The 24,363-nt window shown below is 39.3% G+C and overlaps 1 protein-coding gene across 1 annotated transcript in view; it reads right to left on the bottom strand.

Moving 5' to 3' along the window:
• Positions 1-23,510, bottom strand: part of LOC132833011 (ectonucleotide pyrophosphatase/phosphodiesterase family member 3-like) — a 130,167-nt gene extending 106,657 nt beyond the window's left edge. The window contains exons 1-2 of the mRNA XM_060851274.1: positions 23,211-23,510; positions 7,325-7,403 (exon numbers count right to left, since the gene is read on the bottom strand). Of these exons, the coding sequence (XP_060707257.1) occupies positions 7,325-7,403; positions 23,211-23,354 (223 nt within the window). The 5' untranslated portion in view covers positions 23,355-23,510. The remainder of the gene's footprint in view (positions 1-7,324; positions 7,404-23,210) is intronic.
• Between the last annotated feature and the right edge of the window lie 853 nt (positions 23,511-24,363).

The following is a 24,363-nucleotide window of genomic DNA, read 5'->3' as shown; positions in this document are numbered from 1 at the left end:
TTACATCACCAACTCTTTAAGTTCTGTTTCTAAAACTCGATTTTTCTACAAGATTAAGTTCCAGAAGAACTACCTGTAATTAGACTCTGGTATGGTGTTCTAATGAAAATGCACATATATTCTCTACCATTTGTCAGTATGAATTAACAAATCTAAGAGTTAATGTAACCTATGTATATTTACCGGAAATCAGGAAATTATAGACCAGCAAGTTTCTCATCAGTGGTAGAAAGAATACTGGGAGAAAATTCAGAAGGAAAAATATTCTGCTTGGGATGCAAAGTCGGATCAGGGATAGTCAGCACAGTTTAGTCAGAGGGAGGTCATGCCGAACAAATTTGATTGAATATTTTGAGGGGGTGACCAGGTATGTGGATGTAGGTAGTGCAGTACAGTTTTCAGAAAAACCTTTGACACATGGGTGGCTGATAACCAAGGTAAAATCACATGGGATCCAAGGTAACTTGGCAAGGGGGATCCAAAATTTGCTTGGTGGCAGAAGGCTGGTTATCCAGTGGTGTACCACAGGGACCAGTGCTAAGTTCCTTATTGTTAGTGATATATGCGCAGATGAGAATTTCGGGGGTGTGGAGAATGATAAGTAAGTTTGCAATGACGTGAAGACTAGCTGTGTGGTTAACAATGAGGCAGAAGGTCTTACACTACAGGAAGATATAGGTGAGTTGGTCAGATGGGCTGATCAGCGAACAATTTAACCTTGGAAACTGAGAGGTGATTCACTTTGGAAGAAGTAACAAGCTAAAAGAGAACTCAATGAATGGCAGGACACTAGGAAGCTCAGAGGTATAGAGGGATCCTAAAGACTACTTGTCCACAGATCCCTGAAGGCAGAATAGATTAATAGGAGAAAGTGAGGACTTCATATGCTGGAGATCAGAGCTGAAAATGTGTTGCTGGAAAAGTGCAACAGGTCAGGCAGCATCCAAGTAGCAGGAGAGTCGATGTTTCGGGCATGAGCCCTTCTTCATTCCTGAAGAAGGGCTCATGCCTGAAACGTCAACTCTCTTGCTCCTTGGATGCTGCCTGACCTGCTGCGCTTTTCCAGCAGCATATTTTCAGAATAGGTTAATAGCCTGCTACTTTCTCCCCACCCCCACCCTCCTCTAGCTTATCTCTCCACACTTCAGGCTCTCTGCCTTTATTCCTGTTGAAGGGCTTTTGCCCGAAATGTTGATTTCGCTGCTCCTTGGATGCTGCCTGAACTGCTGTGCTCTTCCAGCACCACTAATCCAGAATATATATTTTATACTCATCTTTATCAGTTGTGACATATGTAACAGAGCAGGGATGTTATGTTGGAGCTTACAAACCTGTGGTTCGGCCACAGTTGGAGTACTGTGTGGTTGCCACACTACAGGAAAGATGTGATTGCACTGGAGGGGCTGCAGAGAAAATACACCTGGATGTTGCGTGGGTTGGAGAAGTTTAGCTATGAAGAGAGGCTGGATAGGATTGGGTTTTTATTTTCATAGTGGCAGAGCCACAAGGAGGACCCAGCAGGGGGCAGGGAAGGGCATGCCAAAGTTTCTGTGGGTTAAAGAGATTGAGGGGGAAGAAAGGGGACTGTGTGGAAGATTCAGCATCATGGGAATGATCCAAATAAATGGATGACTAAAACTTTGACCTCATATTTTAAAATGTCGCAGGGAGTGGAATAGAGGAGACAGTTGTCCTGTTTTCAAAAGGTATAATAATGGATTGGATTGGAAAGCTTCAGCTTCTGTCAGATAATTTTAAAACTGAGAACACAGTTAAATTGCAAGAGATCAGTTTGTACGTTTTCTTTGTTAGAGATGGGAATGGCATAATATTATTCACTGGTCCGTCAGATACTGATGTGTTAGTCAGATCCTTGTGGTTTTGAAATATAGCTCAATAATTTTAACATTCTAAATCTTTGTCGGTGCCATTGCTTACTCTACTCAAGTCTGAATATTTGTAAAAGTTCAAGCATTACACGAGACATCTTACCTCCATTGCATTGCATTCAAAAATCAACACCCTGATACTGCAACATTCCTGCCAAACTGTCAGCAGGGATTTTCTGTTCAAATCTATGGAGTTTGTCTTCAATCCACAACCCTGTGACTCAAAGCCAGAAATATGACCACTGAGCTAAGACTAACTCAAATGGTATCAACTTTAAAATAATACTTACTTTGTATTATTTCTGAGAAATGTCTTTAATGGAGTCTCTTGTATCATGGAGTTACCCACGCAGCTCTAGAATCTCTCATATTGTTAAGCCATAATGATAAAGGGACCACTGATCTGAATGTTATTCTTTGAACTCTTGGACAATGCAATTAAAACAGATGCCATAATGAGGCTGTATATGGAGAATGTATAGGAAATACAGCAAGCACATGTTTGAGAAAAGCCATTCACCTGATTGAAAATATAAAAAGGCTTCATACCAAAATGTGACTGCATTATGAAGGACTTATTCAGTTATCTTATACATGATAGGCAGAGAGGGAGAGATGCAGAGAGGGAGAGATGCAGAGAGGGAGAGAAAGAGAATCTTCAGACCACACAGACAAGACCAGACTTACTGAGTATTTTCAGGATGCAGCCGTGGTCATAATATTTTGCTTTTATTTCAGTTTTTAAAACATTTCCAAACTATTATTTTAATCCCTTTGTTTTGACAACGTATTCTTAAAAATAACTTCTTGAACATATAGACAGGACATTCAAAACTCAAAACTTTGAAATGGTTGCAAAACATTCATTGAGGTGGTTCACAAACATATAAATGTCTGCTCAATTTATAAAAATGTTGTTAAGGCAATTAAACTATATTATGGTCAAATTCGCATTATAGAGTCATAGTCAGAGTGACATAGCACACAAACAAACCCTTTGGTCCAACTAGTCCATGCTGAATGTAATCCCAAACTAAACTAGTCCCCCCTGACTTGTCCTGGCTCATATCCCTCGAAACCTTTCCTATTCATATATCCATCCAAACGTTTTTTAAACGATGTAATTATACACACATCCACGAATTCCTCAGGAAGTTCATTCTACACGGGAACTACCGTCTGTGCACAAAATTTGCCTTTCAGGTCTTCTTTAAATCTCTTCCCACTTAATTTAAAAAGGTGCCCCCTAGTTTTGAAATCCCCCATCCTAGGGAAAAGCCAACTACCACTAACTCTATCAATATCTCTCATTATTTTATAATCTTCTATCAGATCACCTCTCAACCTCCTACGCTCCAGTGAAAGAAGTTCCAACCTATAAAAATACAATTGCATGTCCAGCCAGCGCTTTGGTTTCTCAGAAACAACCAACTCAGCTTGCCAAAAAGGACAGCAAAAGGCAATACCAGAACGAAGAAGATAGATGTCAACAGGAAAAGCTGAATGGACTGGATGTTTTTCGAGAAAAAAAAGAAGAGAGGTATCCTGATAGAGATGATTTTTAATTCAATGTTAGTGTTTGACCAAATGTAAAAGATAATATTCAACTTAAATGGGAGTCTAAAACTATATGTCCAAAATAGGAGAGTCACAAACAAATTTATTAGGGAATTCAAGGTAAATTTTTAAGCATTTGATAACTCACTATCACAAGAAGCAGTTGAATAAAATAACATTTAAAAGGTAAGCCAAATAAGAAAATGAGAATAAAAGAAATAGGAGGGTATGATAATGGAGTTAGATAAAACTAGGTAGGACAATTTTCATTTGGAGCATATAGACCAGCACAGAATAGTTGGGCCAATTGACCTATTTCTGCCTGGAATACTTTGTGGAATGTTACAAATGGCAAAGGTTACAATAAGTAATTTGCAGAGCTTTAAGAAGCCTCCCCTTGTGGTAAGGACAGCGAAATCAGAGTTGTTGTTATCACTGAAACATTCCCAAGATTGAGAAACAGCTTGGCAATTATGACAAGTAAGAATCAGCAATGTCTGGGGTCTTCACTGGTTTTACAGCCTGATTCTGCTCAAAGTAGTCTCCAACCACCACAAAAGATGGAATAATTTCAAGCACAAGTTCCTTTATCAAAAATCAAGTTTCCATGATCTTTTGTTCTCGTATAAAAATAAACCACAAAAGAGACTGAGCTGCCCATAAAAGAATGACCTTATCACTGGATTGAAAAACCACAACTGAGAGTTTCATTGATTCCAATTCTTTTCAAATCTTCATATGGCTACTAAAGTTACCTGTTAAATTTGTTTGAGGCACAAGAAAATTACTATGCGTCATTTAAAAATATTTGTACCTATACCGATTAATTTAAGAAACTGACTACTGTACACAAATATGATAGATAGAGTCATAGAGATGTACAGCATGGAAACAGATCCTTCGGTCCAACCCGTCCATACTGACCAGATATCCCAACCCAATCTAGTCCCACCTGCCAGCACCTGGCCCTTTCCCTCCAAACCCTTCCTTTTCATATACCCATCCAAATACCTTTTAAATGTTGCAATTGTATCAGTCTCCACCACTTCCTCCAGCAATTCATTCCATATATGTACTACCCACTGCATGAAAAGTTTGCCCCTAAATCCCTTTTATATCTTTCCCCTCTCACCCTAAACCTATGCCCTCTAGTTCTGGACTCCCCAGCCCAAGGAAAAGATGTTGTCCATTTATCCTATCCATGCCCTTCATTATTTTGTAAACCTCTATAAGGTCACCTCTCAGCCTCCAACGCTCCAGGGAAAACAGCCCCAGCCTGTTCAACCTCTCCCTGGGGCTCAAATCCTCCAACCCTGGCAACATCCTCGTAAATCTTTTCTGAACCCTTTCAAGTTTCACAACATCTTTCTGATAGGAAGGAGCCCAGACTTGCACACAATATTCCAACAGTGGCCTAACCAATGTCCTGTACAGCCACAACATGACCTCCCAACTCCTGTACTCAATACTCTGACCAATAAAAGAAAGCATACCAAACGCCTTCTTCACTATCCTATCTACCTGCAACTCCACTTTCAAGGAGCTATGAACCTGCACTCCGAGGTCTCTTTGTTCAGCAACACTCCCTAGGACCTTACCATTAAGTGTATAAGTCCTACCAAGATTTGCTTTCCCAAAATTCATCACCTCGCATTTATCTGAATTAAACTCCATCTGCCACTTCTCAGCCCATTGACCCATCTGGTCAAGATCCTGTTGTAATCTGAGGTAACCTTCTTTGCTGAAAACGTATTGCTGGAAAAGCGAGCAGGTCAGGCAGCATCCAAGGAACAGGAGATTCAACGTTTCGGGCATAAGCCCTTGATTCCTGAAGAAGGGCTTATGCCCGAAACGTCGAATCTCCTGTTCCTTGGATGCTGCCTGACCTGCTGCGCTTTTCCAGCAACACATTTTCAGCTCTGATCTCCAGCATCTGTAGACCTCACTTTCTCCTCGAAGTTTTTAACATTCTTTGCTATCCACTACACCTTCAATTTTGATGTCATCTGCAAACTTACTAACTGTACCTCTTATGCTCGCATCCAAATCATTTATGTAAATGACAAAAAGTAGAGGACCCAGCAGCGATCCTTGTGGCACTCCACTGGTCACAGGCCTCCAGTCTGAAAAACAACACTCCACCACCACCCTCTGTCTTCTATCTTTGAGCTAGTGCTGTATCCAAATGGCTGGTTCTCCCTGTATTCCATGAGATCTAACATTGCTGACCAGTCTCCCATGGGGAACCTTGTCGAACGCCTTACTGAAGTCCATATAGACCACATCTACCGCTCCGCCCTCATCAATCCTCTTTGTTACTTCTTCAAAAAACTCAGTCAAGTTTGTGAGACATGATTTCCCATGCACAAAGCCTTTAAGACTATCCCTATACAGTCCCTGCCTTTCCAAACATATGGACATCCTGCCCCTCAGGATTCCCTCCAACAACTTGCCTACCACTGATGTCAGGCTCACTGGTCTATAGTTCCCTGGCTTGTCCTTACTACCCTTCTTAAAGAGCGGCACCACATTTGCCAACCTCCAGTCTTCTGGCACCTCACCTGTGATCTATGATACAAATATCTCAGGTGGAGGCCCAGCAATCACTTCTCTAGCTTCCCATAGTGTTCTAGGGTACACCCGATCATGTCCTGGGGATTTATTCACCTTTATGCGTTTCAAGACATCCAGCACTTCCTCCTCTGTAATATGGACATTTTGCAAGGTGTCACCATCTATTTTACTACGTTCTATATCTTTCATATCCTTTTCCACAGTAAATGCTGATGCAAAATACTAGTTTAGTATCTCCCCAATTTTCTGCAGCTCCACACAAAGGCCGCCTTGCTGATCTTTCCCTAGCTATCCTTTTGTCCTTAATGTATTTGTAAAAACCCTTTGGAATCTCCTTAATTCTATTTGCCAATGCAATTTCATGTCCCCTTTTTGCCCTCCTGATTTCCCTCTTAAGTATACTCCTACTGTCTTTATACTCTTCTAAGGATTCACTCGATCTATCCTGTCTATACCTTATATGCTTCTTTCTTTTTCTTAACTAAACCCTCAATTTCTTTAGTCATCCAGCATTCCCTATACCTACCAGCCTTTCCTTTCACCCTGAAAGGAATGTACTTTCTCTGGATTCTCATTATCTCATTTATGAAGGCTTCCCATTTTCCAGATAAATGGTTCTACATTCTAATATGCTGCCCATACACACTGCTTTGTGGAAGTTGTTGTCTTCAATGATAAATCAATATGTTTGAGCAGAAACCAAAGCCAAAAAAAATGCTTAATGTAAATGAATTTGTACCTGGCTCGCACAGTGCCAAATTCGGTAGCTCTTAGCCCCATGGCTTTGCTGAATTACTTTAGCGACAAGAGAAACTTACATCAATATGACAGAGATTATGTTAGAACAGATTGTGGGCAGAATCAAAAGTTAGATGCACTTCCATTCAGGTAAAGATGATATTGATTTTTAAGTCTATTAAAAAAGATAATAAAGTTATAAAAACAGCACAAGTCACTATCTTCAATTTCTGGAATACTTTATGGAATGTTACAAATGGCAAAGGTTACAATAAGTAATTTGCAGAGCTTTAAGAAGCCTCCCCAGCTTGGTATTCCTTGTAGTAAGGACAGTTAAATCAGAGGTGTTGTTATCACTGAAACATTCCCAAGATTGAGCAACAGCTTGGCAATTATGACAAGTGAAAATCAGTAATGTCTGGGGTGTTCACTGGTTTTACAGCCTGATTCAGCTCAAAGTAGTCCAACCACCACAAGGAAGTTACAATTAAAAACATTAGTAGAACATCAATGATGAAGAAATAGCACTTTTCAAGTATTAAAGTTGGTAAATTTACATCACGTACCTGCCACTTGTTTACTTGATCTGAAGCCAAGTCCAAGTCCAGATCCAAGTAGCAAAACTAACACAAACATGATCAGTACCTGCATAGAAGGAAACATACATCATAAACTTGCACATGCCATTTGAATACAGCCATTTAATTTTTACTTTAGGATAATGAAGCATTCATTCACTGGAAGGAGCATGACCCAATGCATAATGTGGTAATTTTGACCTTTTATACTGGAGTTGGTTGAAAACAAGTTAGGTGCTATCAGTGTGGGAATTGCCTCCTGTCGGTTTACTCCCTCATCATTGAAGGTAAATAATTCATTCAATATTTGCCAAAATCTGAAGGTTAGAAATCACCAGACCTTCCCATAATATTCCTACAAGGAGCTCATGCCTCCACTAACTAAAATAACTTGCTGACACAAACATGTTTGTACTCTAACTTGTTAATTTATGTCTATAAAAGTTTAACAAAAATTTGCAACATGTCTGAATGCTTGGCATTTTATTTTTTTAGGTATCCCACCACCTAACTTATTCATGGAGATCACTCCATTGCTTTGCTCAATACAAGGCTGAAGTATTCAGAGTTCTTTCAAACCAATAAAAACAATTGTCTCATTTTGAAGTATAAATATATATTTACAGTCGCAGTATTCTTCCTTGATTGACAAAAATTCTCAAAATAAGTTTCTGGATTCTACTTTCATCTATAATTGTTGCAGCTAATATATAAATTACAAATAATCTTTGTCTGAATGTTCCATTCCAAGCCTTCAGAGTTTGTAGGGTGGCCACCTTTGCAGCATTACGTACAGTTCTGGTTGTCCCACTATAGTAAGGTTGTTGTTAAATTGGAAGGCTGCTGAAAAGATTTACAAGGATGGGAGTAATTTAGTTTGGGAAATCAGGTTGGCAAGGACGTGTTGGATCAAAGGGTAGGTTTCCATGTTGTACGACTCTATGATTTTACTTATTTCATCTATTCAACTAAACCATAAAATATCATTTAGCTTTTTTTTAAAAAACAAAAGCTTTTGTTGGTTCCACAAATGAGGGCCATCTGTAGACAGATGTACTTGGGTAGTTCTTAAAACTTGAACTTTTCAAGAAATACTTTTATTGGATAATTTATCTGTTGTTATGTCACACATTGCACTCCCATAAGGTTTGATCTCTGGTCTCCACTGTATAAATTTGTACATTAAAGAGATGAGCATTTAACTTTCATGTTTAGTTGGTCATGAAAATATTTGGGACATCAATTTAGAACTATCTGTTTATGCAAGTTAGTTAATCGTTTTTGGAATTCACATTTATTTGATTATTAATCAACATACTCAAGAATGTGATCCTGGTAGTTACAGAAGCTCAAATAACTCCACTGGTATTGTCCACTTCTGGGATTTGTTCTGATTGCCATTACTGCCAAACCTTGGTTTCTGCCACCTTTACCAGGATGTGACACTGGGTAAGGGTTGTTCAACATAATTCAGTGTTACTAATCTCCTATGTCTATACTGTGTCTAAGGCCTACTTGATTATCAACAATACAAAAGATGGACGCAGTCGAGACATTGCAATGTCTGAACAGAAGAAGCATGTCTTAGTTAACAAGATGCTTTTTTGTAAGAGAGCAGTAGGCAAACATATAAAGTTGCCAAAGTCTTACCAGATCAGAGGGCTGATCGCTCATTAGAGACACACAACTGGTAATAGGTTAACGCGAGGGTCACCACTTCATAACTTCAGCCAGTGCGAGATCTTGATATTGACTCCTGAAGATTGCAGAGTACCCAAGCGGAAATGAACCCTATTCAAGTTCAATAGTTTTAGGGCTTGAGCACCTTGGCCCATGTTCTTTCCCCACACACCAGGATTTGTCATCACATGGACTGCTACCATAAACAGAGTCGGAAAGTGGGGCGCTGGAAAAGTACAGTAGGTCAGGCAGCATCTGAGGATCAGGAGAATTGACGTTTTGAGCATAAATCCTTCATCAGAAACATTATGCCCAAAATGTCGACTCTCCTGCTCCTCGGGTGCTGCCTGACCTGCTGCGCTTTCCCACAGCCACACGTTTCCACTCTGACTCTCTAGCATCTGCAGTCCTCACTTTCTCTCAGTCGCTGCTACCATAAACAACCCACTGTCAGCCACTAATGGTGCCCATTAGCAGCTAATGATTCTCTTAGGTTGACCTTTATCCATTCCTTTGCCTGACCAATTACTGTTCTCTTTCCTTGGATTCCGTCTTCACCTAGCTTTTACTCCTCTTCCCTCCCCCAACCCCACCTTCAGCATATACACCAATCTTTTCCTAGCTACAATCAGATCCGAAGGAGGATCACTGGACCCAAAAACATTAACTCTGCTGTGTCTTCACATGTACTGCCAGACTTGCTGAGTTCTGTCAGCAATTTCTGATTTTGTTTCTGACTTCCAGTTCTTTGTTTTTCTTTTGTTTAGGTCTTGAATTACTTGTCCAGTAATTAGCACTACAGCACAACCTCTCAGTCACAAGGCATTTAACGACAGGCAATAAATACTGGCTTAGCCAGCACTGCCCACATTCTGTGAAGGACTAAGTTGAACAAAATATTATTAGTGCTCTTTGAATATCTGAAAAAGAAAATCTATAAAGAAGAACCAATAGATGGAGTACACTTAATATGATGCAACTTAAAAGTTACTACACAAATCTTCTCCCCAGGTTAGGGGAATCCAAAACTAGAGGACACAGGTTTAAGGTGAGATGGATAAAGGTTTAAAAGGACCTAAGTGGCAACTTCTTCATTTAGAGGATTGTGTGTCTATGGAATGAGCTGGAGTGGTGGAGGCTGGTACAATTACAACATTTAAAAGGCATCTGGATGGGTACATGAATAGGAAGGACTTAGAAGGATATGGGCCAAATGCTGGCAAATGAGTCTACGGACGAGTTGGACCAAAGATCTGTTTCTGTGCTGTACATCTCTATGAGTCTTAGACAAGACCCTATGATGTTGGGGTGATATATTAGCATTAACAGAGGACTTGGGCAAATAACAGTGACCATCTCAGCTAATAAATATATAAATTAGTGATTTGGTGAGGAAACTGAATTGTCATGTCGGCAAATTTATTATGAACAAAGATATATCAAAAAGCAATTTTGTGAGGAGGGTACAAAAAAAATCTATGATGGACAGATTGAGTGAATGGACAAAATGTGATAAATGGACAAAAATTTGGGAAAATGTGGATATCCACTTTGGCATAAATAGAAAGCAGAATATTCCTTAAAGAGAGAGACAGAGAAAGATAGAGAGACAGAGATGCTGCAGTACAGAACGACCTTGGTGCCCTTGCACATGTTGTAAAATTTCGGCTTACAGGTATAATAAGTAATTATAAAGGTCTTGCTGTACAAAACAATTGTGTTAATATTGGATAGATCAGATCCCAAAAAAAATCTGGTGTTAAAGATTCATTTTCTAATTTAATGTGGTGATCTTTCATTGAAATAAACACATAAGGCTCTAGGTTTGGTTTTGACAATAAAATAGAGGTTTATTACACACAAGAAATAAAAATAAAACAAGCTAAATATAACAAGTTTAAATATTTTTTTAAAAACTGCTAACCAAGACACCATCTATTCCCAGGCACCAGTGACTCAAAAAAAACCCAAAAACTTCCTTTCACCATCAAACGTGTAGGATTGACTTAAACTGCTCGTTTCTCTGTAATTGTCTGTGAGCTATGAAGCTTTTTGTTTGAACACAGCTGAGGTCCTGGACTTTCTAGGCGTTGAATAACCAATGCAGATTTCTAACCAAGCACACTAGTCTGAAATTTCACAAACTACACTCTTTCCTTACCTGGTATGAATAATATTCTTCTTTCTAGAAGAGACTATACTGGCATCTGACTCCAGTCAGCTCTTCTTTGAACTGCCTAAAAGTTTTCCAATCTTTGGATCTTCCTCAACTCAAATAATCCCTTGATTATTCTCAACACAAAAGCAAGTAAGTGCCATTCATTATTTTCTCTCTGCTTTCATGTAATTCCTCCCCTCCATATAAACAAAAGTCCATTGACACTCCCGGATGTCTTCAGTCATCCATTCTCTGACATATTCTGGTTTGAAATCATAAAACCATTAGATTAGATTAGTTACAGTGTGGTAACAGGCCCTTCGGCCCAACAAGTCCACACAACCCGCTGAAGCACAACCCACCCAGACCCAATCCCCTACATTTACCCCTTCACCTAAAATTACGGGCAATTTAGCAATTCACCTAACCTGCGCATTTTTGGATGGTGGGAGGAAACCGGAGCACCCGGAGGAAATCCACGCAGACACGGGGAGAATGTGCAAACTCCACACATACAGTTGCCTGAGGCGGGAATTGAACCCAGGTCTCTGGCACTTTGAAGCAGCAGTGCTAACCACTGTGCCACCGTGCCGCCATCATGGATCTGGAAAGAATTACCTTGCTATTTATTAAACCCATTCACAAAAACAGACCAAAATGCATTTGAGGTTAGTTTGAGATCTGCCATGACAAGCTCTCCTCACAGCTGTTGAGCATTCATCAGGCCATGTTGTGACTGCTGCCCACATCAGGGAAGAATTCCCACCTCAGAGAGCTGCCAGCCAATCAAAGCCAGCAAATTTCATAACCGTGTCATTCAGTCTATTCAGTGCATCATTCCATAGGAACACATGGTTCCTAGGTTCCCAATAACAGCATCCAAATGTCCTTTCAACAGCTCGAGAGTTTCTGTCTGTTTGAAGCTATCCATACTGCATCTATTTATCTCACTGGTTAATGAAGGATATTATTAAGTTGGTGAGGGTTAAGAACATATTTACCAGCATGTTGCTGGGTATGGAAGATTGCAATTATAAAGAAAGGTGAATAGGCTGGGACGTTTTGCACTGGCGTGTAGGAAGCTGAGAGGTGACCGTATAGAAGTCTATAACATCATGAAGTATCTAGAAAGGGTTAATGGTAGATAACTTTTCCCAAGAATGATGGATTTCAAGACTACAGGGCAAATTTTTAAGGAAAGAGGAAATAAATTTAAAGACATGAGGGGCAACTTTTTTTTGAAAAGCAGAGAGGGTAGTTTGCATCTGGAATAGACTTCCTGAGGAAGTGGTGGATGTGGTACAATTATAATGTTTAAAAGACATTTGGATAGATTTTTGAATAGGAAAGGTTTGGAGGGATGTGGGCCAGAAGCAGACAGGTGTGATTAGTTTCGTTTGTGATTACATTTGCCATGGACTGGTTGAACCATAAGATCTGTTTCCATGCTGTATGACTCTATGACCAAGGTTTTTGGCTTTCAGGTTTCAGCTTATGAAATAAAAAGAAAAAAAAACAAATACAAATGGTGAGTAAAGACAAAGTGCTGCAAGTTCACAAGAATTCAATCGGCATTTGTAAAAAGATAAGAAAGAATCTACAGATAAGTACTGATAATTGGATTTTCCTCCTCACTCATACTGACTGACCTGTCTATTTTCAGTCTTTTCTGTTATTATTTTAGCCTTCAAATTGTCTTTAAGAGTTCAACCTATGTCCCCTTGCTCTGAGATCATTGTTTAACTTAAGAAAAATACTTTTTATTCAACTTAGTGTCTTCATTTTAGGAAAATTCACTTCACCTTTCCAAAACTAAAATAGTTTAACTTTTAAAAAATCTATTCCATACAATTGTCATCTGACTTTAGGATCAGCCATATTGCTCATCTTTGCACTATTTTCATCACTTCAAACCTTCAATAAAATAGTTCATACCTTCAACAAAATACTAAATCCAGGCTAAAAATCTAAACATAGTCTCATGCATTAACAAGCAGCAGAGAAAATCAAAACATCACGAAATACTGCTTAGATACAGACATCTATTAAATAACTGTAGTCTCAGGTTAAAACATTGATACTCCAACCACCTTAACGTCTACGAAATGCATTTCATTTTCATTTCCCTTGAACTGGATGGTATTCCTTTAGTGCCTTTGTGCATGTCTGACATTGCATCGCATTAATTTCCTCAAGGTTAGCAAAAATTAATATTGACTTTTCATTCACTCAAGAAAACCTTTTAATTGGCTCCTTACTGTTTCTGATCAACTATATTTTAACCTTGCACTAAAAAGAACACAATCTTTGCTGCAAATAACTAAGGGGGAGGTGGAGGTGGTGCCGATAGACCCCTCCTGCCCTGGTTGCTATCGTAATACAACCATCAATCAACTCAACACGTATCAGGTCAGTAAGCCACAGGAGAATGTTGGCCCTGTCCATGATGCAAGATTCAGAGTAAACTGACTAGTGGATCAACAGATGTGGGCTTCCAGAAACCTGATGAATAACTGCCTTTCTATTAAAAAAATTATGATTTTAAACCTGCATTAAAACAGCAGCAGTCTGTTATTTCCTGACAACGTTTTCTAATTTGTTTAAAACGTCATAATTCAGAGGTGCACATCAAAATGACAACTTGTTTCTTACTCCTGACGAACTTGAGATCAATTCAGTTCTCCAACCTCTAAGTGGTTGCACTGAATTCAAAAAGATTTGCCACAATGATTATCCATTGCATGAGGGCTACTTTCAAGGATTACATTTGTCATGGATCACATTTTAGCTGTTCTGAAAACATCGAATATTTTAGAAAGGAAACCAGACACATTGCACTATTAGTTACTGGGCAATGATACAACAGCACAATTATTTTATCTGTTGATTTGGTAAATCAGGCAATCTCTCAGTTCACAGACAACCTACAGTAAAATTTCACTGGAAAATTATGAATTTACATCCCATTTTTCATATTGTTATGTACCTCATCAGGAAAATGCATCCATCAAGATGATGACAAAAGGTTAATCTAACAATAAATTCACTTTAAATCAAAGGCTGAATTGAGGTAAGTTTTGCAATCAACCTTTCAAAGTAAAGCATGAAAATATCTTCAAAATGATAGAAAGACCAAAGTAATGTGTTGAGTATTAGATTAATATCTTTACATGATGAACATTCAAAGTTTAATAGTCATTAGAGATGGTTCATTGTGTAGAAGAGGACTAGCATTCAATTTTTCTTAAATGTTGTAATTTTTACACCTTAATTGAGTTAGCTATTTTGAGTTTGATAGCTAGTAGCCACAATGAGATCTAGCTGTAGGTATAAAACTGTGAAGCTTGGAGTTTGACAGCAAGCTCACCAAAGAATGGCAGATTGTGACTGTGTGTGAACAACTGTAATAATGTGAGGGATCTAAATAGCTATCACAATTGGGGCTCACAATTACTTTACAAGCCATTTTCTGAAATTGCAATCACTTTACACCGCAGAGAATCTAACTGACTATCAGGAGTACCTCATGTTTCAATGTGGAATAAACAGAAGTGATGGTAGTTATCAGACCACTGCGTGAAAAATAGTGTTTCAACTTCCAAAGCACGTCAGCTTGTTGACATGCATGATCCAATGTGAATTCTATTTTTTTTTACGTGAGTGTCAAATCATCAACAGTTAAAGTCACAAGTGCCAATTTTTCCTTCTCCAAAGGCATCATCCTTGGGGGAGTCCAATATGCATGCACATGCATTCACTCAAACACTACAAGTGAATTCGTCAATGAATGGGTGAGCTGCGATATACTTACATATTATATTTCTGAAAGGAAGTTGCGTCTAAAATGTTTTACTGCATGATTTTTAGAACACCAATCATATTTCCATCAGCAATTTAATCTTGAGAAAAAATACCACTGGCAAATATGTTTCATGATCTCTATGAATGAGATAGATGAAGGGACAAATTGGATTGCAGCCAATTTTATGATGCAAAGAGTCAACAAAAGGATAAATAGGTTAAATGACTGGCCAAAAAGTTGGCAGTGCAATATAATGTGATGAAAATGATGTGTTCTTTATTTTGGGAGGAAGAATAGAGTATTATTTGAATAGAATCAGACTACGGTTGCTACAGTAGAGAAGGATCCGGGTGTTCTAAAATATGAGTTGGCATATTTTGACTTGCTGAGCTTTTCCAGCGATTTCTGTTTTTATTTCTGATTTACAGCATTCACAGTTCTTTTGGATTTTATAATGAATATTAATCTTTCCTGCAAAGGGTTTGGTGTGTAAGATTAGACAGTTCTTGCTACAAATGAACAACGCATGGTCAAGATCTTACCTAGAGTACTATTATATATACTCGCAAATAAGTCAATCTCATGTTTTAGTCGACCCCTTATTTTTGGCCAAACCATCTTGAATTTTCCATACAACTCATGTATAAGTCAACCCTACTATATCGCATTAAATTGCATTCATTCATTCATACCAGTAACTCTATTCATCACTCTTTCTTTATTATATTGCACCTCTATTCATTCATTCGTAACTCTATTTACCGCACTCGGTTTACTACAACATGTTTTGATTGAGTCATTCATTCAGACCGGTACTAAGTCTATCAGTACTTATCCCATTTTGTTCACTATACTTCCAAAAGCTAAGATCGTTAAAAAGTTAATCACTTTATTTGTGCCAGTATATGTGAATGCAAGTGAGATATATTAGCTACATACTGGTATATCTTTAATACTTTAACAAATGTGTTAATGTTGCTGAGGTTCATAACGTATGAGAATAAATGGGAGTGAAACGGAAGAATTTGGCAGAAATGTTCAAGATGCTTACATGTTCAGAATTTATTAAAATGTTTCATTTTAAGTGTGCCATTATACCAGGCCATGATGATGTTGAACCATGTAATTTTGCAGGATTTCAATGAATCTTTGGCATGTTAAATTTTCATACCAGCCTCTTGCTTTTATCTGGTAATTACCTTTACTGTAATTCATTCTGGTTTTTTTTTTCTTTACCCAGGGTTAGTTGTGCGATCAAATCGGCTTTTGCTAATAACACGGGTATTTTGAACTGCAGCATGCATTTCAGCCCCTCAAAACTTGTACCCGTGTATTAGTCAGTCTCCTAATTTAAGCTGAAAAAAAATCTTCAAAATTCAACAAGTATATACTGTATGTGCTCTCTTGGACATTTAAAGAGGTCCAGACTGTACTTGCAATCCAGAAATGATTGAATAGGCAGAGCCTTGGCAGAAGAGGCTGTTTTGTGAGGAAACATTGAGCAGACTAGGTTTTTACTCATTGGAGTTTAGAAAACTGAGAGATGGTTGTATTAAAACACAAGGTTCTAGGGGGGCTTAATAGAGGAGCTGTTGGAAGAATACTTCCTCTAATATGAGAATCTTAAACAAGGGACACAGTTTAAAAATTTGGGGTCTTTCTAAGATGGAATAAGAAGAATTTTCTTTTCTCAGAAGTCCTTGTGGCTCTCTCCCCAATACACAGTGAAGGCTGAGTCACCGAATATATTCGAGGTTGAGCTGGTCAGATTCTTGACTGAGTCAAGAAAAACATTAACTTACCTAAGAAATATTTTACTGTGGTTTAATCTTAAAATAAGCCGCAGGAGAAAGCAATATCACAAGATATTGCATCACTTCCCATGATGATATTTGTTCTGAGCAGGGTAAGATTTAACCCCAGACTACATTTTCTATTTCCAAATCCAATCTTTTTGCAATCTCTTTATTTTGCTTCTGTACCAGAGATGGCATTGCATTCACTTTCCTTTTAACATCTCAGGCTCCTTTCCCTTACGGGCCTGTAATTGCTCTGGATTGGCCTCCCCACATTTTTGAATTAGGCTGGAGCATTTGCAATTCTCTTGTCTTTGACCCCGTCAATTAGCGAAAGGATTGGAAGACTGTGGCCAGAATCACTACCTGCCTAAGTATAAACAGGAAAAACAAAATAGTCAACAACAGTCATTCAAACACACCCCAAAGTATTCTCCTTTTTGTACTAAAAAAATCTGCTCTTGAGGATATGAATCTCTGATCTGATGATGCTATTTTGAACAGGTCCCTTCTGCTACAGACCAAATCCCAATGTCCTAGGAATCTGAAGCCCCGCTTCCTGTTCCATGTCTCTAACCACATTAATCTGCCAGATCCTTACACTCAAAAACATGTGACCGGGTAATTCATAAATGACTGCCTTTGAGGTCCTGTTCTTTTGAAAAATTTGCGGTAGTTCCTTTAACTTAGTCTACAGGATTCCAACTCACTTCTTCCATTTTATGGTGATTTAAACCATGAGTCCTCGCTCTTCCCCATCAGTTTGAGTATAACACACACCCTGAGGATATCTGCACTGTGGCCTTTTTCTCCCTTTTGAATTTGGTCTAAACGTTGATCTCCGGACATATGCAACCCAGAAAAGATTTAACCAGCGTTATGCCCCAAGTCACCCCTCTAGCTTAAAAATCATCAACAGGGCAACAGCTGAGGCACATCCTGCACTCACAGGCCACTTGGTCACATTGAATATCCCGAATTTCTCACAAGAGTTAGGAATTTTCATTCATGGAAGCCAAACCTCGATTCCAATTAGAAATTTAAAAAGAGCTCATTCATACAGGGTGATTTATAGAATTGCTTTTAACTATGCTTATTCCATTTGCTCCTCAACGCAAACCTGAGATTTTTATTTACTCAAGTTTATAAAGGCTGAACCAAAATATTAGCTATCCATTCTTAACCTGGATCTTAGAATCCTCAGCTTTTGTAGTCCTGTTCCTTTGACTTGGACTTGAAACCACACAAATAAAGCAAAGAACTGAGGATGCTGTGGATCTGAAACAAAAACAAAAATACAAATTGCTGGAGAAACTGCAGGGTCTGGCAGCATCCGTGGAAAGAAAGCAGTGTTAACATTGAGTCCAGTGACATTTCTGGGAATCATGATAAATACAAGTTGCTCCCAATTACAAAGATGCTGCTCAAATTGTATTAAACACATTATTTTGGACAGTTAAACAGGTCTTGTCCATCCTGATTAAGTCCTAACCTACCTCCATCTTTTGGCCCTAGGACTTCCGTCATACCGAGAATTCCTCTGGTTTGCTCAAATTAGCGAGAATCTTTTTCGCTCTGCTTTATAGGGAACACTGTTGTTTGACCATCTGGGCCAGGTCTTTTAATTTTTCTTAAATATAGTTGACTTATCAACTCATAATTTCAAATTGTTGATGTACTCATCATTCTGTCACTGGGAACGGTGTGAACATTGCATATTCATTTTCAATCTGGAAATGCAAAATGAGCAACTTCACTACATTGGTGCAGTGCCTAATTATTGAAATTAAATCAATTTGCAGAAAATTAAATTATACCACTACACTTGAGTACTGGTATAGTACACTGGCTTATTACAATATCATCATTAGAGACCTGCCCAATATGCACAGCGGGGACTACAAATCTCAAAATTAGTGGTTGGGACTGATGCAAGTGTTGGAAAGAAAGGAAAAATGTAATTTGCATAACTGGGCAAAGGTTTTAAAATAAAAAACAAACTTACACTGATTGGTCAGTTTAAAGTATAATTACACATCACAGAATCATAGAGATGTATGGCATAGAAATTTGGAACAGGGCAATTTCAGACTGGATGTCAATAAATAATATCTCTTGATTTGCTATAATTGAAGATCATTACAGCTTGCAGAGTAATTTTATTCAATATTCACTTTTATTCACTTGCTTAAAGAGATCAAATGATATTTTTATTCAAATATTTTCTTCCAACAATTCTGAAACACTAAACATTCAAAATCTGCATCACAGCAGAGATTTGAGTTCATTCATTCTTCAGCTAAAACTGAAGTAAAAAGGATATAGTGACCTATCACTTTATCACCTTTTCACCCAACTAAACAGTGAAGGCAAAGCTGTTGCCGTCATGAACTGGACAATCCAAAGCACTTTACAGCCAAAGGAGCAGGTCAATTATCAGTAACATTTAAAAATCATGCAGAACATCTGCTTATAGTTGAATGGACGATACAATAAAATTTCATGTTTTAAGACATTTACTTTCACAAGGAAACTAGGAGTGACATTGATAAACATTGTTGTGTATGCAACTTAGACTTTAAATTACCATACAGAATTTTCCTCTTCTGTTAACTTTACCAAAACTCCAACTTCAATGTCATGCAGTTCATGAGGTAGACAGTCAACTCTATCGGGACCAACCCTAAAAAAGGAAGTTTTAGCTCCAGTGATTTACTTCCATTATATACATTTCCCATTGTGGTAACTTTTAAGTCTGTGACTGCATTTCACAGTAAGGGCTTTTCTCTAGAGTCCTCCCTCTAATGATTCTTCCTGCCTTGTCACAAATCTCCACAAAAGTATGTCACAACCACTGACAAAGGAGCAGCGCTCCGAAAGCTAGTGCTTTCAAACAAACTTGTTGGACTATAGCCTGGTGTTGTGAGATGTTTAACTTTGTACACCCCAATCCAACACTAGCACCTCCATGAGGTGGTCTTTTCAATCCAAGAACAATATTGTATCCATATTCTTGCACGATGAAACATTGAGAGTTAGCCTGTGGCTGCTGTCTCTCCCACATCCTGACAGAAATCTCATCTGAAAGTTTCAATAATATCTTTCAATGGCTTCCTAACAATTATCCCCCTCGAAAAGCTCATCTCCACGGCAATGTGGACCATATGGATCACATATTCAGGCAGAAATTCTGATTAGTTAGTCTTTTAAAACACATCTTTATTCTATCTTGAAGTAAATGATTAGCTTGTTGCATGACTGTTCTCCAAAACCTGTAATTCTAATCCTTTCCTGTGACTTTAGAGAGGAATACTAGATCAAATATTAGCAGAGATATTTCTGCCAATGTCAAGAAGTGTGAGTATCAGTACCAGGTTCCCAATAAACCAACCTGGGCCCTGCTTTAGCTTTTACGACCAATTCAGAACAGATCAAAGACATACTTCATTTCTCCATCTTACCCTACAGTAAAACAGTCCAAAAGCATAACAATCTTGCAAAAATTGGCGTTAAGTGCAGTCAATCCATTAATGCAAGGATCATTCATGCCAAACATGTGACAGGCATTGACCATCTCTAACAGGAATCCAACCATCACCACTTGAAATGTAATGGCATTACCATCATTGAATTCCACACTGACAACATTCTAGAGATTACCACTGAGCAAAAACTGAACTATAGCAGCCATATTAATACTATCACTACAATAGCAGGTCAGAGAGTTGGAATTCTTCAGCATCATGATGCCTGTTACACTGGAGAGTATTGAGGATGATAGTGTATTCTTGCTCTATTCCCTTTCTCAACAACTAGTTCAGACACATCTTGCTATCTGGCATGGTAAGTCAAAGCTGAAGAAGGTGTCGACATGGATGATCTTGGAACCACATACGGGAAAACACTAGAGAGAATGTACACTAAGCATTAGCTAGCCTGTCAGACATCCTCCTGTCACTGCTAGTCAAAGTTGGTGGAGAACTTTATGATAGCACAGTCTTCCTGATTACACAGTCTCGCCATCCTCCAGCTGCATTGCAGACCCAGAAGCACCATGGGTCTCCTGCGACCAGGTAACCTACTCCTCTGCACATCCTGTGAGGATGGAGCAACACTCCCGATTAATTTTGTGGATGACAAAAACAGATGGGGAAGCACGTAGTGAGGATGACAGAGTCTGTGGGGGGGATATACAGTAGACAGGTTAAGTGAGTAGGTAAAATCTTGGCAAAGAGAATATAATGTACACCATAGCAGGAAGAATAGGGGAGAGAATATTACTAGTATGTAAAAAGTTAAAAATCACACAACACCAGGTTATAGTCCAACAGGTTTAATTGGAAGCACACTAGCTTTCGGAGTGTGCTTCCAATTAAACCTGTTGGACTATAACCTGGTGTTGTGTGATTTTTAACTTTGCACACCACAGTCTAACACCAGCACCTCCAACTCATGTATGGAGAAATACTGCAAAAAGTCAACAAAACAGATAGATTTGGGAGTCTTCGTTCATGACTCTGAAACAGTTAGCGTCCAAGTTCAGGAGGTAAAAGGGAATGTTGGCCTTCAAAGGGAATGGTGTATGAAAGATTGCTAAATTTTTACAAGGCACTGGTTAGACCACAACTGGAGTATTGTAAATAGTCTTGGACACCTTATCTAAGGAAAGATATACTAATCCTGGACACAGGAGGAAGTGAGGTCTGCAGATACTGGAGATCAGAGCTGAAAATGTGTTGCTGGAAAAGCGCACCTGCTGCGCTTTTTCAGCAAGACATTTTCAGCTCTAATCCTGGACCCAGCCCAGCCAAGATTCACTGGGTTGATCTGGGATAGGGAGGCACTATCTGATTAGGAGAGGTTGAGCCCATACTCCTCAGAACTTAGAAGAATGAAAGGCAATCTTATTGGCACATACAAAATTCTTAAAGGACTTGACAGGGGAGGTGAGGAGAGGTTTTTTTTCCCTTGTGAGAGAAACTAGGATTATGCATAATCTCAGAATAAGCAAACACACATTTCACACAGAGGAAGAATTTCTTTTCTCAGAGGATAGTGCATCTGTAGAATTCTTTACCACACAGGGCTGTTCACACTAGATCAATAAATACATTCAAGGCTGAGTTAGACAGATTTTTAATCAGGAAAGAAATCAAGGTTTATAGGGAAAAAATAGGAAAGTGGAGTGGGGGTGGGGAGGGGGTGATCAGATCAGCCGTGATCTCATTGAAGAGTCAAAACAAATCTGCAGGTGCTGGAATCCAAAGTAGACATGCAGAAGCTGGAAGAACACAGCAAGGCAGCATCAGCACATGGTAAAGTCAACGTTTTGGGTGGAATCCTTTTCCAGGACCTGAAGAAGGGTTACACCCAAAACGTCGACTTCCCCACCTCCTGATGCTACCTGGCTTGCAGTGTTCTTCCAGCTCCAGCCTGTCTACTTATGATCCCATTGGACAGGCTGAATGCTCTGAATCTTATGGTCTAATGGCCTGCAATCTTTGCAACTGTGAAAAAACAGAACTCATAACAATGTATTAACATCAATAATAGTTACACAACAGGCTTCTGGGAAAATTCCATTTATACAAATTTAAAAGACCTGAAACCAGGGGCAGCATGGTAGTTCAGTGGTTAGCACTGCTGCCTCACAGCACCAGGGACCCAGGTTTGATTCTATCCTTTGGTGACTATCTATGTGGATTTTGCGCATTCTCCCCATGCCTGTGTTGGTCTCCTCCGGGTGCTCCGGTTTCCTCCAACAGATATACAAGTTAGGTAGATTGGCCATGCCAAGTTGCTGAAGGTGTCTGGGGATGTGTAGGCTAGGTGGGTTAGCCACGGGTAATGCAGCTTCACAGGGAAAGGGTGATGTGTAGATGCTCTTCCAAACATGCATAAGGATTTGATGGACCGAATGGCCTGCTTGGAGGGATTCTAAGCTGTATGAAACATGACTTTCGGTTCCCAATTTTGGGAGATAGAAAAAACATGCATAATTGGAGGCTTGTCTTGGGATTGAGGGAACATGAGTCAATTTTGTGATGTGTAGATTCCCATACCAGAGGGTTTAAGTACGATTGGAACATAAAATATTCACTGTCACTCATAAAATAACAGGGCTAGCAACAGTTTATAAGACCTTTTGTATCCAGTTCGCAATGCTCCCCTGGCTGTCAATGCAGAGAAAACTATTATAATTCCAATACTGTAAAGTAAACTTTAACTTGAATGAACTGCATTGTTTGCGAATGGTTGTTAACGTATATTTGCAGCTATTTAACACATTGTAATTGAGTGACAAGGAAGTTTGGCAGTGGGGTTGGATGTCAGGAAGATTTTGCCGTGAACTCAGAATCGCTTCTCTCTCTCTCTCTCCCTGTGTATGTGAGTGTGTGTCCTGGGTGACCCTGTTGCACTCCCTGCTCACTCACTCACCACAAAGATCACTCGGCGCTTGGAGCTGCATAGCTGGTTCCGCCTCTTCGCCGTCGGCTCCGATCCCGCCTGGAGCATGGACGCCTGTTGCTCCTCGTTGGAGTAATGAGCTTTGTACCCTTGCCCGCCTTTCTCGGGATCCATCTCCCTCAGCTTTATCGCTTTTTTGTTAAGACTAGAACGGTGCAACTGCTACCCACATAAAAAAGGAGACAAGACGCGAGAAAGAGCTGTGTGTGTGTGAAAGGTGCCGTCAGGACATCCCCTTTCGCTGTGAATGAACCAATCCTTCTGAAGGGTTGCTCCGAGGGGGTGGACAGTTCGGGCAATGACACCACTCTCTGGAAGCAGGTTTCGCCGAAAGTGTGTAATTCAACTTCAGCGCGCAACTAGGGCCAATGTGTCCTCATGCAACTGTTGCAAACCTCTTATTGGTGTTTGCGGCCGTCTGGTGGACATTTAGTTGGAAATGCACTCGCCATCTTTTTTTTTGTTTACACTGAGAGTTTAAACAGAAAGTCAGAAACTTGTAACTGAGCCGATAAACAGGCATGTGCAGCGGCTTCTTCACGCTTAATAATTGTAAAATTTCAAGGTCCAAAATGCTCCCGTTTTGAAATTCCCAGAGGTATTTTTAACAGTTTGTTTTCATAAAATCCAAAAGGTGGCACTTGCTGCGAAAAGCTTCCGTTAGTTAGAGAGGACCGGGGCTCAGTTGGTTTGAATTTGATCACTGCTTTTCACTTTGATCTTTGATTTATTATTGTCACCCCTACCTAAAATGAGAAGTTTTTTTTGTTTTATATGCAGTATAAACATATACAAAGATCATAAGGTGATTTGATATGGGCAATGGTGGGAAACTTGGAAGAATGACATATGGGAGGAATGAAAGTGTGAGTCTTCAGGTCAAGAGGTTTATATAATCATGAGGGGCATGGTAAATAGTCAAGATCTTTTTTACTCAAAGTAGACAAGTCCAAAACTAGAGGGCATTGTTTTAAAGTGATGGGGCAAGATTTAAAAGGGACCTGAGGGACAACTTCACACACAGGATAGTGCATGTAAGGAATGAACTGCCAGAGGAAGTTTTGGGTGGCACAGTGGTTAGCACTGCGCCAGAGACCCGGGTTCAATTCCCGACTCAGGCGAC

Source organism: Hemiscyllium ocellatum, chromosome 3 (assembly GCF_020745735.1).
Source record: "Hemiscyllium ocellatum isolate sHemOce1 chromosome 3, sHemOce1.pat.X.cur, whole genome shotgun sequence".
NCBI lineage: Eukaryota > Metazoa > Chordata > Chondrichthyes > Orectolobiformes > Hemiscylliidae > Hemiscyllium > Hemiscyllium ocellatum.
The sequence above is the reverse complement of the archived record's forward strand: the minus strand, read 5'-3'. Positions and strand labels throughout refer to the sequence as shown.